Below are 15971 nucleotides of genomic sequence, written 5' to 3' on the forward strand. Positions count from 1 at the left end.
GGAATAAGTTGTAAAACTTGGCCTTTCCAAGAAGGCACTACAGACCAATAGAGGAGGGGATAAATTTTTCATTTTACAAAACTGTGAGGTATAACAGTGATTTAACCAAAGGATAAATGTAACTGGATCAAAAGATTAGACCTCAAAGCACAGCATCTAAAGCAAACACACTATAAACCAACTTTGGAATGCCTTAATGAAGGCACATTCATGTCTCAAAATGAACAACTCTAATCACAAGGGGACCTTTTCCAATGCCCTCTGAGCAATACAAAAAATAATATATAGATTACATAACTAAAGCACTCTTTACATTGTCTGACAGTGAAGCAGAGTAAAATGATCCTTAGAGTTACTGAAAATGAGCAAGTGCTACAAGGCTTAGAAATAATAATAATGAAGTGTTGATCAACCATTGCTATTTTAGAACTAACCAATTCCTTTAAATGCTTAAACAGCTTTCTCAGATAACAGCAGAAAGGGTACAATAAATCCAAAATAAACACAGGTCTGAAAATTTCCATCTCTAGCTTACCTTAAGCGTATAGTTAGTTATGACCCAAACCAGTAACTTTCTATAAAGGGAACCTTTATACAGCTAGAACAAGAAGCTGGTTGAACAAAAGCATCCTTCTGATAAATGGTTTTATACATATATGCTTTACTTTTATTGAACTATATTTCAAGAATAAAATAAGCTTAAAAATAATCTGAAATCTGTCATTTAACAACTGTCTTCTCACACAATCCTCAGTAAACAATTCTCCACTTTTAGGTAATACAGAAAAATTAAAATATTCTAATTTTTAAAGCAATAAATATATATATATATGTAAAGAACACCTTAATGTTTTTGAAGACTTTTCACACATATAATATTTTGATACACAATGAATTCATAAGTATTTTTGCTCAACCCTAAAATAATTGCTTTTAAAAAAATAGAAAAAAAAAGAAAAAGAAAAAAACAGAGAGGCAGGCCTTTTCTACCATGTGATGAGTACAAACCAGCTAATAAAATCAGAGCAGAATATGTAAACAATTTTCAAGTTCAACTATCTCAGGCATACAAGATTTTTTTCCATGTTTATGTTTACAGATATTGAGAAGTTTTAATTTTTTATTTTTAATTGGAGGGTAATTGCTTTATAATGTTGTGTCAGTTTCTGCCATACAACAATGTGAATCGGCTATATGTATACATATGTCCCCTCCCTCTCGAACCTCCCTCCTACTTAATTTTTAAAGAAATAACAGTCATGGAAAAATCTAGCTTGTCATAAACAACAAAAAGGGAAAGTTAATGGTTAAATTCTTCCTCTTAGCCACTAGGCAGACCTCTGTGAATGCCCATAACTCTGCCTTCTAGAGCCATTTCATCACCGTGAGTTCAGTAATAATACAGTAGCTGGAATCTAGACAAATGGCTGTAGTCCTTTTGCCCCTCACCTCAGAGTGGACTAAATTCAAACAGAACAAATATTGGCTACTCACTTTTCGGTTTTCTTGTCTTCTGCCCAAGTGTCTGGCAAGTGTTCACTAACTCGGTATTTATAGTCTGGAGATTTCGTTGATCTGAAATTGCTTCCTCTAATTTATGCAGTGAAGGCTTCGCTTCTTCCCTGGCAGTGTGGGCTGCCCCATCTCCATCCTCCACCTGGATACCGACAGTGAACGCTGGATTTTAGCAGGGTGGCCGGGAAAGAAAGCAACTGAATGCTCACTCTGATTATGCACACGAAACTGAAAATGTGCTTTTCTTCTCAGGGAAGCGATAAGCCTCCTCTGAACTTCTGCAATTCTGTGTTTGCATGGGCTTCGTGTGCCTGAGCTATTTCTATGGTGGCAAAAGTCTTGATATGTCAAGTTGCCTCTTTTTGCAAAGTTGCCTCTTTCATCAGCAGGCTGTTGACACCGCCTCTTACAACTCCCCCTTTACTTCCTCCTCTCACTGCTAGTCGACAGGGACTGAACTTCGCAGTTCCTCTTTGTTTTTTTGCTTCCTCCTCCATTTTTACTTCAGGGTTTTAAGGACATCTGAGGAGACTTCCTGTGCCTGTAATGTAGCCAGTCAAAGGCCACCCTACCTGCTTCTCTGCCTCCTCCAACCACTCGCTGGCTTCTTGGACCTGCTTCCTGAAGATGGCTTCCTGCTTGACAGCAACCTCTTGAAGTTGTGTGATGGTTTCTAGTTGTTTCTGCCTGGAGTTTAAAAAAAAAAAGTCCCAACCACAGGCTGTCAGTGACATTTCAACCAAGAGTTAACCCTCGGAAGCTATGACAAGTTCAAACTTAATACAGTTCTTCAGAGATGAGAGGGAAAAGTGAAAGTATTCACATACAGATAAATGCTTCACAAATATAGAAATTTAATTAAAGCAATTATATTGCTCACTTAGTCTAATAACCTCACTTCACAGATAAAAAACAGTTTCCTATTCTACATTGGAATATTCGGTTCCCCACAAGCTACATTCATAGCTCTTAGCTACATTGGCACCACAATGAGGTCACTGTGACAGGTGCAATATTTACATATTACATTTAGCTTTTTCAAAAAAAAAGAAAGGAAAAAGGAAGAAGGGAAAAGAAAAAAGAGGAAACAAAAGGAATAAGCATTTTGCTTTATGACATCAGCCTTTCTCCTTAAGAATTATCAATCATGGTATAAATACATGACACGAACACAGGAAGGGCTGTTCCCAAGAATAGATTAAAGTAAGCAGTTAGTCTTTCCACTGCAGTCTCCTCTTTTCTAAAGTCTTTCCCTCCTTTTTCTTCCTCACCCCAAATCTCTTAGTGTTGTAATGTTACTTCTCTTTTGGATCCAGTCCTAAACCTCAAAATATATACAAATGTATCTGTTAGCTAATGAGATTATTTAAACCATGCTATGTACTAATACATGGCATCTGGTCCCATCACTTCATGGGAAATAGATGGAAAAACAGTGGAAACAGTGTCAGACTTTATTTTTTTGGGCTCCAAAATCACTGCAGATGCTGATTGCAGCCATGAAATTAAAAGACGCTTGCTCCTTGGAAGGAAAGTTATGACCAACCTTGATAGTATTAAAAAGCAGAGACATTACTTTGCCAACCAAGGTCCGTCTAGTCAAGGCAATGGTTTTTCCCGTGGTCATGTATGGATGTGAGAGTTGGACTGTGAAGAAAGCTGATCGCCGAAGAATCGATGCTTTTGAACTGTGGTGTTGGAGAAGACTCTTGAGAGTCCCTTATACTGCAAGGAGATCCAACCAGTCCATCCTAAGGGAGATCAATCCTGGATGTTCATTGGAGGGACTGATGCTAAAGCTGAAACTGTAATACTTTGGCCACCTCATGCGACGAGTTGACTCACTGGAAAAGACTCTGATGCTGGGAAAGGTTGGGGGCGGGAGGAGAAGGGGACGACGGAGAATGAGATGGCTGGAATGCGTCACTGACTCTGTGGACATGAGTTTGAGTGTACTCCGGGAGTTGGTGATGGACAGGGAGGCCTGGCGTGCTGTGATTCATGGGGTCGTGGAGAGTCGGACACGACTGAGCGACTGAACTGAACTGAACTGAACTGAACTGATATACTAATACATCAATGACTCTCTGGAAACAACTTGACCTAAATAAGGACCTTAGCTCAACGGAATGATATCCTTCAGGAGTTTCAAAACAGTGAGGAAGACATGGTCAGGTTTAGGCTTTTGCGTGCCTCTCAAATGTTCATACATATTCAGAATCCCTTTGTGCATTGGCATAAATCCAGCCTTGATTATAAGAAGGACCATATGAGAGACGAAAATGGTCTCAGAGAATGCTTCACCACTGTGGTAAGCCAGCAAACAAAACCCTAACCAAAAATAAAAACTACCAAAACACACATTCTATTGAGCATTGTTCAATAGCATGCAGTTTTTTTTTTTTTAAAAATTGTGTTAAGAACATTTAAACTGAGATCTACCCTATATACCTTAAAGTGTACAATACAGTGTTGTAAACTGTAGGCATAATGATGTACAAAAGATCTCTGGAACTTATTCATCTTACACAATTGACACTATATCTATTGAATTACACCAACCCATTTCCCCTTCCCAAGCCCCTAGAAACCACTGTTCTACTCTGCTTCTACAGGTCTATTTTATACACTTCATGTAAATGGAATCATGTAGTATTTGTCCTTCTGTAACTGGTTTATTTCACTTATCATAATATCTTTAAGATTTGTGGCAAATTTCCTTCTTTTCTCCAAAAGCTTTCAAAAACTTTTTTTTAAAAAGGCAAATAATATTTCATTGTATGTATATATCATATTTTCTTTATTTATTCATCCTAGATGAACATTTAGATTGCTTCCACATTGTGGCTATTATGACTAATGCTGCAACGATTATGAGTGTGCAAGTATCTTTTCAAGATTTTGGATTTGAATCCTTTTGGATATATACCCAGAAGTGGGACTGCTAGATCATATGGTAATTCTATTTTTAAGTTTTCTGAGAACCTCCAAACTATTTTCCATAGCAGTTGCACCATTTTAAATACCTACCAACAGTATGCAGGGTTTCAATTTCTCTATACACTTACAATATCTTGGTATCTTTGGGGATTTTTTTTTAATATAATAGCCCTCCTAACAGGTGTGATTCATTCATCATTGTGAATGACTCATTGTGGTTTTTATTTGCATTTCCCTGATGACTAATGATGTTGAACATCTTTTCATGTACTTGTTGGTCAGTTTTATATCTTTTTTTGTAAAAAGATCTATTCACTTCTTTTGCCCATTTTTAAACTGGGTTTTTCTTATAACTGAGTTGGAGAAGTTCCTTCCATATTTTGAATATGGACCCCTTTTCAAATACATGCTCTGTAAATACTTTATCTCATTCAGTAGGTTACCTTTTCACTCTGTTATATCCTCAGGAGTGTGGAAACATTTTAGTCTGATGTATACTCACTTGCATATTTCTTCTTTTGTTGCTTATGCCTTTCGTTTCATATCCAAGAAAGTATTGCCAAGACCAATGTCATGAAGGTTTCCCCCAGGTTTTCTTCTAGGAGTTTTATAGTTTTAAGCTTATGTTTAACTTGAGTTGATTTTTCTATATGGTGTGTGATAAGGTTCATCTTTATTCTTTTACATGTGGATATCCAGTTTCATTTGTTGACTATCCATTCCCCATTGTGTATTCTTGGCACCCTACTTGAAGATTAGTTGATCATATATGTGAGGGTTTATTTCTAGACAATCTACTGTATTTCACTGGTCTGTAGCTTTGAAATCATCATGTGTGATACCTACAGCTTTGTTCTTTTTCAAGACTGTTTTGGTCTTTTGTAGTTCCATATGAATATTAGGAATTTTCTTTGATGAGGGTGATAGAGAAGAGTGAAAATCCTGGCTTAAAACTCAACTTTCAAAAAACTAAGACCATGGCATCCAGCCCCATCACTTCATGGAAAATAGAAGGGGGAAAAGTGGAAACAGTGACAGATTTTACTTCCTTGGGTTCCAGAGTCACTGCGGACAGTGACTACAGTCATGAAATTAAAACACTTGCTCCTTGGAAGAAAAGCTATGACAAATAGATACCATATTAAAAAGCAGAAACATCACTTTGCCAACAAGGGTACATCTAGCCAAAGCTATGGTTTTTCCCTTCAGTTCAGTTCAGTTCAGTCGCTCAGTTGTGTCTGACTCTTTGCGACCCCATGAAGCACAGCATGCCAGGCCTCCCTGTCCATCATCAACTCCCGGAGTTCACTCAATTTCATGTCCATAGAGTCGGAGATGCCATCCAGCCATCTCATTCTCTGTCGTCCCCTTCTCCTTCTGCCCCCAATCTTAGTCATGTACAAATGTGAGAGTTGGACCATAAAGAAGGCTGAGTGCCAAAGAACAGATGTTTTAGAATTGTGGTGCTGAAGGAGATTCTTGAGAGTCCCTTGAACTTCAAGATCAAACCAGTCAATCCTAAAGAAAATCAACTCTGAGTATTCACTGGAAGGACTGATGCTGAGGCTGAAGCTCCCATACTTTGACCACCTGATGTGAAGAGCCGACTAACTAGTAAAGGAAGGATTAAAGGCAAAAGAAGGGGGCAGTAGAGGATGACTGAGTTAGATACCATCATTGATTGAACTGACATGAGTTTGAGCAAACTCCAGGAGATAGTGAAGGACAGGGAAGTCTGGCATTCTGTAGTCCATGGAGTCACAAAGAGTCAGGCACAACTTAGTGACTGAATAAAAACAAATTACTATAAAAAAATGCCGTTTGAATTTTGACCTAGATTGCACTGAATCTGTAGATTGCTTTGGGTAGTATGAACATCTTCACAATATTGTCTTCCAATTCATAAACACAAGATGTCTTTCTATTAATTCACATCTTGTTTATTTCAGCAATGCCTCATAGTTTTAGTGTATCTTCTTAAAGTTTATTCTTATCTTATTCTTTTGATACTACTTTAAACAGGATTGTTTCCTCAGTTCCCTTTTCAGATATTATTATTATTATGTATAGTAATGCAACTGACTTATGTATGTTGATTTTGTATGTTGCATATTTTTTGTTTATTAGCTCTAACTGCTTTTTGTGGAGTCTTTAGGGTTTTCTATATATAGATCATGTCATCTGCAGAAATGATTTACTTCTTTCTTTCCAGTGCTAAGGCCTTTTATTTCTTTTCCTTGCCTAATTGCTCAGGCTAGGACTGTATCTATATATCTACTGTTACTAGTGAATTTTATACTTTAGTGTACTTTTAATTTCTGTTTAAGGGCTTCCAAGGTGGCACAATGGTAAAGAATCTGCCTACAGTGCAGGAGACGTGAGTTTGATCCCTGGGTTGGGAAGATCCCCTGATGAAGGAAATGGCAACCCACTCCATTATTCCTGCCTAGAAAATTCCAAGGAAAAAGGAACCTTATGGGCTACAGTCCATTTCAACTTCAATAACTCCCTTTAGCATTTCTTATAATGCAAACCTAGTGGTAATGAACTCCCTTGGTTTTTGTTTGTGTGGGAAAATATATCACCATTTTTGAGGGATAGTTTTGCTGAGTATAGTGCCCTTGTTTGGTAGTTCTTTACTTTCAATACTTCAAATATATCATCCGGCTCCTTTCTGACCTTCAAGATTTCTGCTGAGAAAACCATTGATAGAGTTATGAGTGCTCCCTTTTATCTGTCAAAACCTTCCTCTTGCTGCTTTCAAAATTCTCTCTTTGACTTTTAACAATTTGTTTATAGTGTGTCTCAGTGTGGATTTCTTTGGGTTCATCTTACTTGAAATCCTTTAAGCCTCCTGGGTCCTTCCCCAGATTTTGGAAGTTTTTAACCATTATTTCCTTGAATAACCTTTCTATCCCTTTTCTTCTCTCTTCTCCTTCTGAGACTCCATAATACATACGTTGGTCTACTTGATGATGTACATTAAGTTTTTTCACTCTTATTTTTTTTACTCCTCTGACTAAATTTCCAATGACCTCTCTTCAAGTTCACCGATCTTTTATTCCACTTGATCTAGTCTGCTATTGAACTCCTCTGATAAAATTTTCAGTATTCTTCTCCTGCAGTATTTCTGTTTGTCACTGCTTTATTTCTTTTGTCTTTGTGTTAATAGTCTCACTTTGTTCATGCGTTGCTCTCCCATCCTCATTGAATATCTTTATGACAGTTATTTTGAATTCTCTGTGAGGTAAATGTTTTATCTCTGTTTCATTAGGTGCAGTTTTGGGAAATTTATTTAGATCTTGTATTTGAGACATATTTTCCTATGTCTTAACTTTTCTTGACTCTTTGTGTTGGTATCTTCACTTTAGAAAAAAGAACCACCTCTCCCAGTATCCACAGACTGGCCTTTTACAGGAAAAATTCCTTACAGTCACTTTGAGCAGAGATTCTAGGAATCCCTCAAAATCTTTATGTTAGCTCAACCCACCGTTTTTGTTCCAGTGGAACCTAAGTATCTAGGGTATGAGATTTCCATCACTGCTGATACAGGCATGATAGAAGCCAATCTCTTAGGCAACCCCCAGAAAACCTGCAATGTTGTATGTACGATCCAACCCTTTCCTTCCCTAGGGAGAAGTTGTGATCAGGAATTTTTCATCTGCTTATTCTATGCTGGCCAGGGGTAGGGACTATGATGAACGATTATGTGCTAAAACAAACCACTTGCTTTGTTTTCAGTGTCCCGCAGGTGTCTAGAGTATACCCAGTTGTGTGTGCATTCTGACACAGATGAAACAGAAGCTAGTATTCTGGGCAGTCTTCAGCAAAGTTGGAATGTTGGGCACAACAGTCCAACTCTTTCCCTATCTAGAAAGAAATTCAGAGCTGGAGGGCTCCCTCTGATCATATGACACTATGCCAGGAGCAGGAATTATGGCAAAAGGGTATTTAGAATTTTCCTACTAGCATTGATATGGTTCGTTTCATGGTTACCCAGGGTGCAAGAACCTCTTAAGTAGTTGCTGGACTTCTCACAAAATGAATTTGTTCATGTGTTACTGTTGAGTCAGTGTATCTATTGGAAGAAGGAGGGTCCATTACTTTCTACTCCACCTTCTTGCTGGTATCACCTCCTCTGCTTTTTAAGACATCAATTTTATCTATTTTTATCTTTTTCCAGGAATAGTCTAAGCTCTCAAGAGTATCCATTGTCTTTCCAGGGAAAGTAAAAAGAATGTGAAGACCAACAGAAATCCACACTTAATACTAAAGTTTTTCATGACTTCTGTGTACTTACACCTATAAATCTTATTTACAATAACATTTACTTTGATGTTATAAATATGAAGCACAGCAGCCTTAGAAATAGCTTTAACAAGTTAGATAGTATCATTTACCAGATGAATATCAATTAAAAGTATTCAACAGAACTTTGAAGATTTTTCTTCTATAGAGATTTTCATTATCATGTTAAGAGATTGGATGTGTGTATATTTAAATTCAACAACTCTCCTTGTTATCATGTCCCATTCTAAAGGAGATCAATCCTGGGTGTTCATTGGAAGGACTGATGCTAAAGCTGAAACTCCAATACTTTGGCCACCTCATGTGAAGAACTGACTCACTGGAAAAGACTCTGATGCTGGGAGGGATTGGGGGCGGGAGGAGAAGGGGACAACAGAGAATGAGATGGCTGGATGGCATTACCTAATCGATGGACATGAGTTTGAGTGAACTCCGAGAGTTGGTGATGGACAGGGAGGCCTGGCGTGCTGTGATTCATGGGGTTGCAAAGAGTCGGACATGACTGAGCAACTGAACTGAACTGAACTGAATGCTAAATCTTGATTTTTCACTCTAACCAAATCTGAGTCTCCCCCATATCTTACCATCTAGTGCCCCATTTACAAAGTTTTCAGACCAAAAACACTTAAGTCAAGGATGACTCTTTCTTGCATTCCCACATCTAATTTACTAGTATGTCAGATCTGATCTATCCTTAGAACACAGTTTGAATCCAACCATTTCTTATCACCTTCACAACTGTCATCCTGGCTCACATTATACCCCTTGCCTGGACTATTACAATGGCACCTAACACAATAGCTTTTTTGACCATGAAACAGTAAATGTTTTATATTTCACTCAAGCACACACACATGCACCTGACTGAAACAAAAATTTTATGAAATAGTACTTACTCTTACTGTATGCAAAGTATTCTGGTGTTTTGTGTTTATTTCTTTAAAGGGTCATAATACAGTAAATTGATTTCAAGATACCTAATTGGTGATCTGTTATTGAAAAAGCTCTTCTCACTTGTCTGTTTTCACTTTTGCCCTCTATAGACGATTCTCTACCTGGCAGCCAGAATGAATTTCCAAAACACAAGTCATATTATTTCTCTGCTTATAATCTTCCAATGGTTTCCCATCTACTCAAAATAAAACCCCATTCCTAAATGTGATCTGCAAGGCTGAGGACCTGACCTCTGCTTATTTTTCCTACCTCATTACCTACCACTCCCCAGCACTCACCCCACCCCTGCCATGCTGACCCCTTGCTGCTATTCAAACATACCAAGCTCTTGCAACCCCAGGTCCTTTCCACTGACTATTTCCTCTGCCTAGAATACTCCCCAAATCATCACATATCTCACTTTCTCACTTCATTTATCTACCTAACTTACTATTCCTCAGACAGACCTTTCCTGACCATTCTTTCTAACATGAGGTCCTTATGCCCCTGGTCAGTCTTGGCCTTCTTGCTGCTGCTGCTGCTGCTGCTGCTGCTGCTAAGTCACTTCAGTCGTGTCCGACTCTCTGTGACCCCATAGACGGAAGCCCACCAGGCTCCCCTGTCCCTGGGATTCTCCAGGCAAGAACACTGGAGTGGGTTGCCATTTCCTTCTCCAATGTGTGAAAGTGAAAAGTGAAAGTGAAGTTGCTCAGTCGTGTCCGACCCTTAGCGACCCCACGGACTGCAGCCTACCAGGCTCCTCCATCCATGGGATTTTCTAGGCAGTAGTACTGGAGTGGCTTGCCATTGCCTTCTCCGCTTGGCCTTCTTATCCTGCTTTAATTCTCTTCATATCACCTACTACTCCCTGGAATTGTACTATATAATTACATGTTTGTTTATCTGTGTCCCTTAATAGATGTTAGTTTTATGGAGGTAGAGATTTCCGTCTTATTTTCTATAATTCCCTAGCATTTAGAGGGGGAAAAAGTGGCAAAGAAGTGGCACTTGGATGTACAAAAGCATTTGCAAATGATCACATGCTTTTCTCACCAAGCCTTTTTTTTTTTTCTTCCACTGTTTCTTGTTGCCTCACTCAACTCTTTCCAATTAATGTCTGAAAGCTAGCTTTTAATAAATATTTCATACTTCATCTAAACATAGAATTATCTCTCACTCCCACAAAATACTTCACTCATGTCCTTATTCACAGTTAAGACCTATAGCCAAATCATTTTGTGTGTAGCCTCTTTGTGGTTTTGTGTCTTTTAAATTATGTTTAGAAAGCAGGAGCTAAGCCATCTTAGCATTGATGAGTATTATTTTGCCCAGCGCTGCTGCTGCTGCTAAGTCACGACAGTCATGTCTGACTCTGTGCGACCCCATAGATGGCAGCCCACCAGGCTCCCGTCCCTGGGATTACCCAGGCAAGAATACCGGAGTGGGTTGCCATTTCCTTCTCAAGTGCATGAAAGTGAAAAATGAAAGTGAAGTCACTCAGTCATGTCTGACTCTTCGTGACCCCATAGACTGTAGCCTGCCAGGCTTCTCCGTCCATGGGATTTCCCAGGCAAGAACACTGGAGTGGGTTACCACTTCCTACTCCAGGGGGTCTTCCCAACCCAGGAATCAAACCTGTGTCTCTTAAGTCTCCTGCACTGGCAGGCAGATTCTGTACCACTAGTGCCACCTGAGAAACTTTTAACACTTAGATGGTGGGGGATTAATAGTTGAAAGAACATAGGTTTTGAAGTAGACCATATCTAGGTCTGATCCCAGCTATCACTTAACTCCACCAGGATGATGTCTCTGGAGATAAACATATGTCAAATTTTTAGCACTACATGGAACACAGTGAGCTTTTGACAAATCACACCTACTATGATTTAACTGGGCTCTTTTGTGTGTCTAATAGGATAATAGAGAATATTCACTTACTCCAAGATGACTCTAGTTCAGGCCTCTCTCAAAATAGTTCTTTGTTGCTACACAGAAGAATTTCAATGCTCCCTTTTGTGGAGATGGTATCTGTGTAAGGAAACTGCATATCTACTCAACCCATGCCTTTACCACTATGGGGAAGTCTGGGCTTCTGGCTTCTTAGGGAAACGAAAAGATCATCTTCTTGATAGTTCCTCCTGGTATTAAACTCTCTCTCATATCTAGTTTCCTTATTTTCAGGGAATAAAAGAGTTTCTTCTTACTAGTCTCTTTAAGCAACTATGCTCTCTCAGTACATTTTTTTCTTTTCACTTCAGTTCAGTTGCTGTCATGTCTGACCCTTTGCGATCCCATAGACTACAGCATGCCAGGCTTCCCTCTCCATCACCGACTCCCAGAGCTTGCTCAAACTCAAGTCCATCAAGTCAGTGACTCGATGAATTTTTTCTTTTAATTTATTCTAATTTCAACTACTCCCACATTTATTCATTCATTCAGTCAAAAAGCATTCTTAAGTGAACGCTCAGTAAAGTATCAGCAGCTATATAAATAGTGATTAACAAAAGATTTAACCCCTATCCTTGTTTAGTATTTAGTATGCTTAGTTTACAAAGTGCACAAATTTCAAGCGTTTTCCTCAAAAAGCATAAGAATTAAGGTAAGAGGAAGGATAAGATTGTAAGTCATTTTATATTTAGAGTCTTCTATTCCCTATGACTTCTTTTATTTGAAATTTAATTGACTAGGACCCAATGCAAAGCATTGTACACTGAGTTGGAACATAAAGCCCAGTGGGATAGGAGTCAACAGATCCAGCAGCAAGTCCTTCCAATAATAGAGCTATTCATTTGTTGTTGCTGTTGTTCAGTCACTCAGTCGTGTCTAACTCTTTGTGACCCCATGGACTGCAGCACGCCAGGCTTCCCTGTCCTTCACCATCTCCTGGAGCTTGCTCAAACTCACGTCCATTGAGTTGATGATGCCATTCAATCATCTCGTCCTCTGCTGTCCCCTTCTACTCCTGCATTCTATCTTTCCCAGCATCAGGGTCTTTTCTAATGAGTCAGCTCTTCACCAAAGGTGGCCAAAAGATTGCAGCTTCAGCTTCAGCATCAGTTCTTCCAATGAATATTCAGATTGGTTTCCTTTAGGACTGATTGGTTTGTTCTCCTTGCAGTCCAAGGGACTCTCAAGAGTCTTCTCCAACACCACAGTTCAAAAGCATCAGTTCTTCAGCCTTCTTTATGGTCCAATTCTCACATCTGTACATGACTACTGGAAAAACCATAGCTTTGATTATACGGACCTTTGTTGGCAAAGTAATGTCTCCTGCTTTTTAATATGCTGTCTAGGTTTGTCATAGCTTTTCTTCCAAGGAGCAAGTATCTTTTAACTTTAAGGCTACAGTCACCATCTGCAGTGATTTCAAGCCCAAGAAAATAAAGTCTGTCACTCTTTCCATTGTTTCCCCATCTATTTTCCACGAAGTGATGGGACTAGATGCCATGATCTTAGTTTTTTGAATGCTGAGTTTTAGCCATCTTTTCCCTTTCCTCTTTCACCTTTATCAAGAGGCTCCTTAGTTTCTCCTCACTTTCTGCCATAAAGGTGGTGTCGTCTGCATATCTGATGTTACAGAGCTATCCATATGTTTTCCATTAATAACTCAAATCTTGATCATTTCACTTTATATTCTTTTGCTTCAGTCCTCTGTAAAATTATGCAGCTTTGTGGAATGATCTCTAATGCCCCTTCTGGTTAAAAGAATTTTATATTCTGATTCCAAACTCCTTCTCTAGGAAAATTAACTCATTGTTTGGGTTTCCATAGATTTCAAGCTTACTACTTTCAATTTTGAATGTATAGGTCAATCTCACGCTATATCACAATTCAGAATTGTCAAACAAAATGGTCCCCCTGAAAAACTGTCACTTGAAATCAATGTATACAACTTTGAAAAAAAGTAAACTGAATGCCATGGCAAATTATAAACATGTTATGTATATAAAGCAGGGGTCTCTTATACAAAAGGGATCATCACCTGGAAAGAAATTCTTTTCTGAAATAAAAATATTCCAGCCTGAATCTCTTCAAAATGTCTAACAATTTGGCAAACTCTTTATCAAGGGATTCTTTATGTTTTCTCAAGTTGTTCAGCATTGAGATGCAAAGATTTAGCTTCTCCTCCATGATATACCTGAATTCCTAAAAGAAAAATCACAAAACAAGTTCCACTGTTCCAATGTTAAATATAAAGAAATAACAGGCAATAGAACATGCTCTGGACTTTCTAACATCAGCAGCATTCACTGTTATTGAACTCTAAAATTCTAATTGAACAGATGTCAATTCTTAGTTGCTGAAATACGGATGATACTGTAGACTGATGATTGCAATTTAACAAGTACATATTGGGGACACACAATGTGCCTAAAATTGAGCTTTGTTTCCTTTTTCTTAAGGTAAGTGGCCATTTCATCAATAATCACAGTAGCTTTATTAATAGAATAGAATGGGACTAGGAAATGCAATAAAATCAGTATTTGTTGATTACCATATTCAAAACCATATTAAAAACCTTTAAAAAAAAGGTAAGTTTGACAAAAGGGCTGATAGTAACACTCCAAAGCTTTGAAACATTTACTTCTTGCTTTAGCTTAACTTAGGGGGCTAATAGATGTTAGGAAGTTGTCCGACAGTCAAGAAGTACAGATAATAAGTTAGGGATAGATTTAAGAGATTTCTTTTTATATGCTCCACTCTAACAAAACTGGGAATAGCTACCTAAAATGTTTCCACTTTCTGATATTCTGGTAACTTCTGGTATAATAAAACTGTCAAAGTCTCTGGAATAAGATTCTTTTGCACAATAATCATTCTATCAGAGAGAATTTTGAAAAGCCAAGGAAAAATTCAAGCTTAGACCAGCCAGTTCTCACAAGGATTCAAATAAAATACATTATTAATTTACATCTTATTTACTCGTTGTGTCTCCAATGCATATTCCATATCCTCACACTCACTCACAGTTTTCATATCACACTCTTACTCTCCCCCATATGCACAACCTCATGCACATCCCCAGACACAAACTCGACACATATTGTCAGAATGAGAAGGCATAACACTGCAGCGAAATCTTAGAAATGAAACTGTGTATAATAAGTGCTACCTGGGTTTAGAATGTAGAAGATAAACCAGGAAAATCACAAAATTCAGAACACTTACAGTAAGCTTGTTCTCCCACTTTTCTTTCACAGTAATCTCTGGATTAGTTACCCACTGTAGAAAATGATCAATTAGGGTTTCAACTTCAGAAACATCTTCATGCTGAAAAAGAATTCCATACCTTCAAATAGGAATTCAGTGAAAGGCATATAAAAAGAAGTAATTTAGATAAGGTTTAATATAGGTAATTTAGAAAGCCATCAGAGAGAATTCCTTGTTATCTAATGCCACCCAGTGACTTTCCTTTATCCCAAGATGCTAACTCTCTACTCTACATATGCTGAATAAATCAGTTAAAACTATTTTCCAAAACAAAACCTACCCATTTTATTCCCCTCAAATAGAAGGAAGCAAGCATTTCCATGGATATTTTTTTCATTCATTAAACTAAATATTATCTACTATAGACTAGGCAGTGACAGATTTTATTTTCTTGGGCTCCAAAATCACTACAGACAGTGACTGCAGCCATGAAATTAAAAGATGCTTGCTACTTGGAAGAAAAGCTACGACAAACCTAGACAGCGTATTAAAAAGCAGAGATACCACTTTGTGGACAAAGGTCCATATAGCTAAAGCTATGGTTTTTCCTAGTCATGGACAGATGTGAGAACCGAGCATAAAGAAGGCTGAACACCAAAGAACTGATGTGAAAACGTGGTACTGGAGAAGACTCTTGAGAGTCCCTTGGACTGCAAGGAGATCAAACTAGTAAATCCCAAAGAAAATCAAACCTGAATATTCATTGGAAGGACTGATGCTGAAGCTCCAATACTTTGGCCACCTGCAGAAAGTCAACTCATTGGAAAAGACTCTGATGCTGGGAAAGATTGAAGGCAGGAGGAGAAGGGAGCAACAGAGGATGAGATGGTTGGATGGCATCACCGACTTAATGGATATGTGTTTGAGCAAGCTCTGGGAAACAGTGAAGGACCGGGAAGCCTGGCATGCTGCAGTCCATGGGTCAGACACAATTTAGTGACTAAACAACAACAACAGTGTGCTAGACACTGTGAAAGGAACTGGAAATACCAACATGAAAATGCTATTCTCAGTTTTCTCTGTTCATCTAGGATTTCCAGTCAAAAATCAAGACAGAGACTTTC

General features: G+C 38.3%; 1 protein-coding gene across 6 annotated transcripts in view; it reads right to left on the reverse strand.

Moving 5' to 3' along the window:
* IRAG2 (inositol 1,4,5-triphosphate receptor associated 2) overlaps positions 1-15971 on the reverse strand; it is a 102169-nt gene that overhangs the window by 55618 nt on the left and 30580 nt on the right. For 3 of the 6 annotated variants that reach the window (XM_055396561.2, XM_088837268.1, XM_088837269.1), the window contains 4 exons: positions 14866-14967; positions 13679-13842; positions 2088-2202; positions 1495-1657 (listed from right to left, as the gene is read on the reverse strand). In XM_055396561.2, coding sequence (XP_055252536.2) covers positions 1495-1657; positions 2088-2202; positions 13679-13842; positions 14866-14967 — 544 coding nt within the window. Of the gene's footprint in view, positions 1-1494; positions 1917-2087; positions 2203-13678; positions 13843-14865; positions 14968-15971 lie in introns of those variants that run through there. The other 3 variants (XM_088837272.1, XM_088837270.1, XM_088837271.1) reach the window with 2 other exon arrangements.

The sequence above is a fragment of the Moschus berezovskii genome, chromosome 6 (assembly GCF_049115385.1).
Source record: "Moschus berezovskii isolate FMDL1 chromosome 6, NW_MosBer_1.0, whole genome shotgun sequence".
Lineage (NCBI taxonomy): Eukaryota > Metazoa > Chordata > Mammalia > Artiodactyla > Moschidae > Moschus > Moschus berezovskii.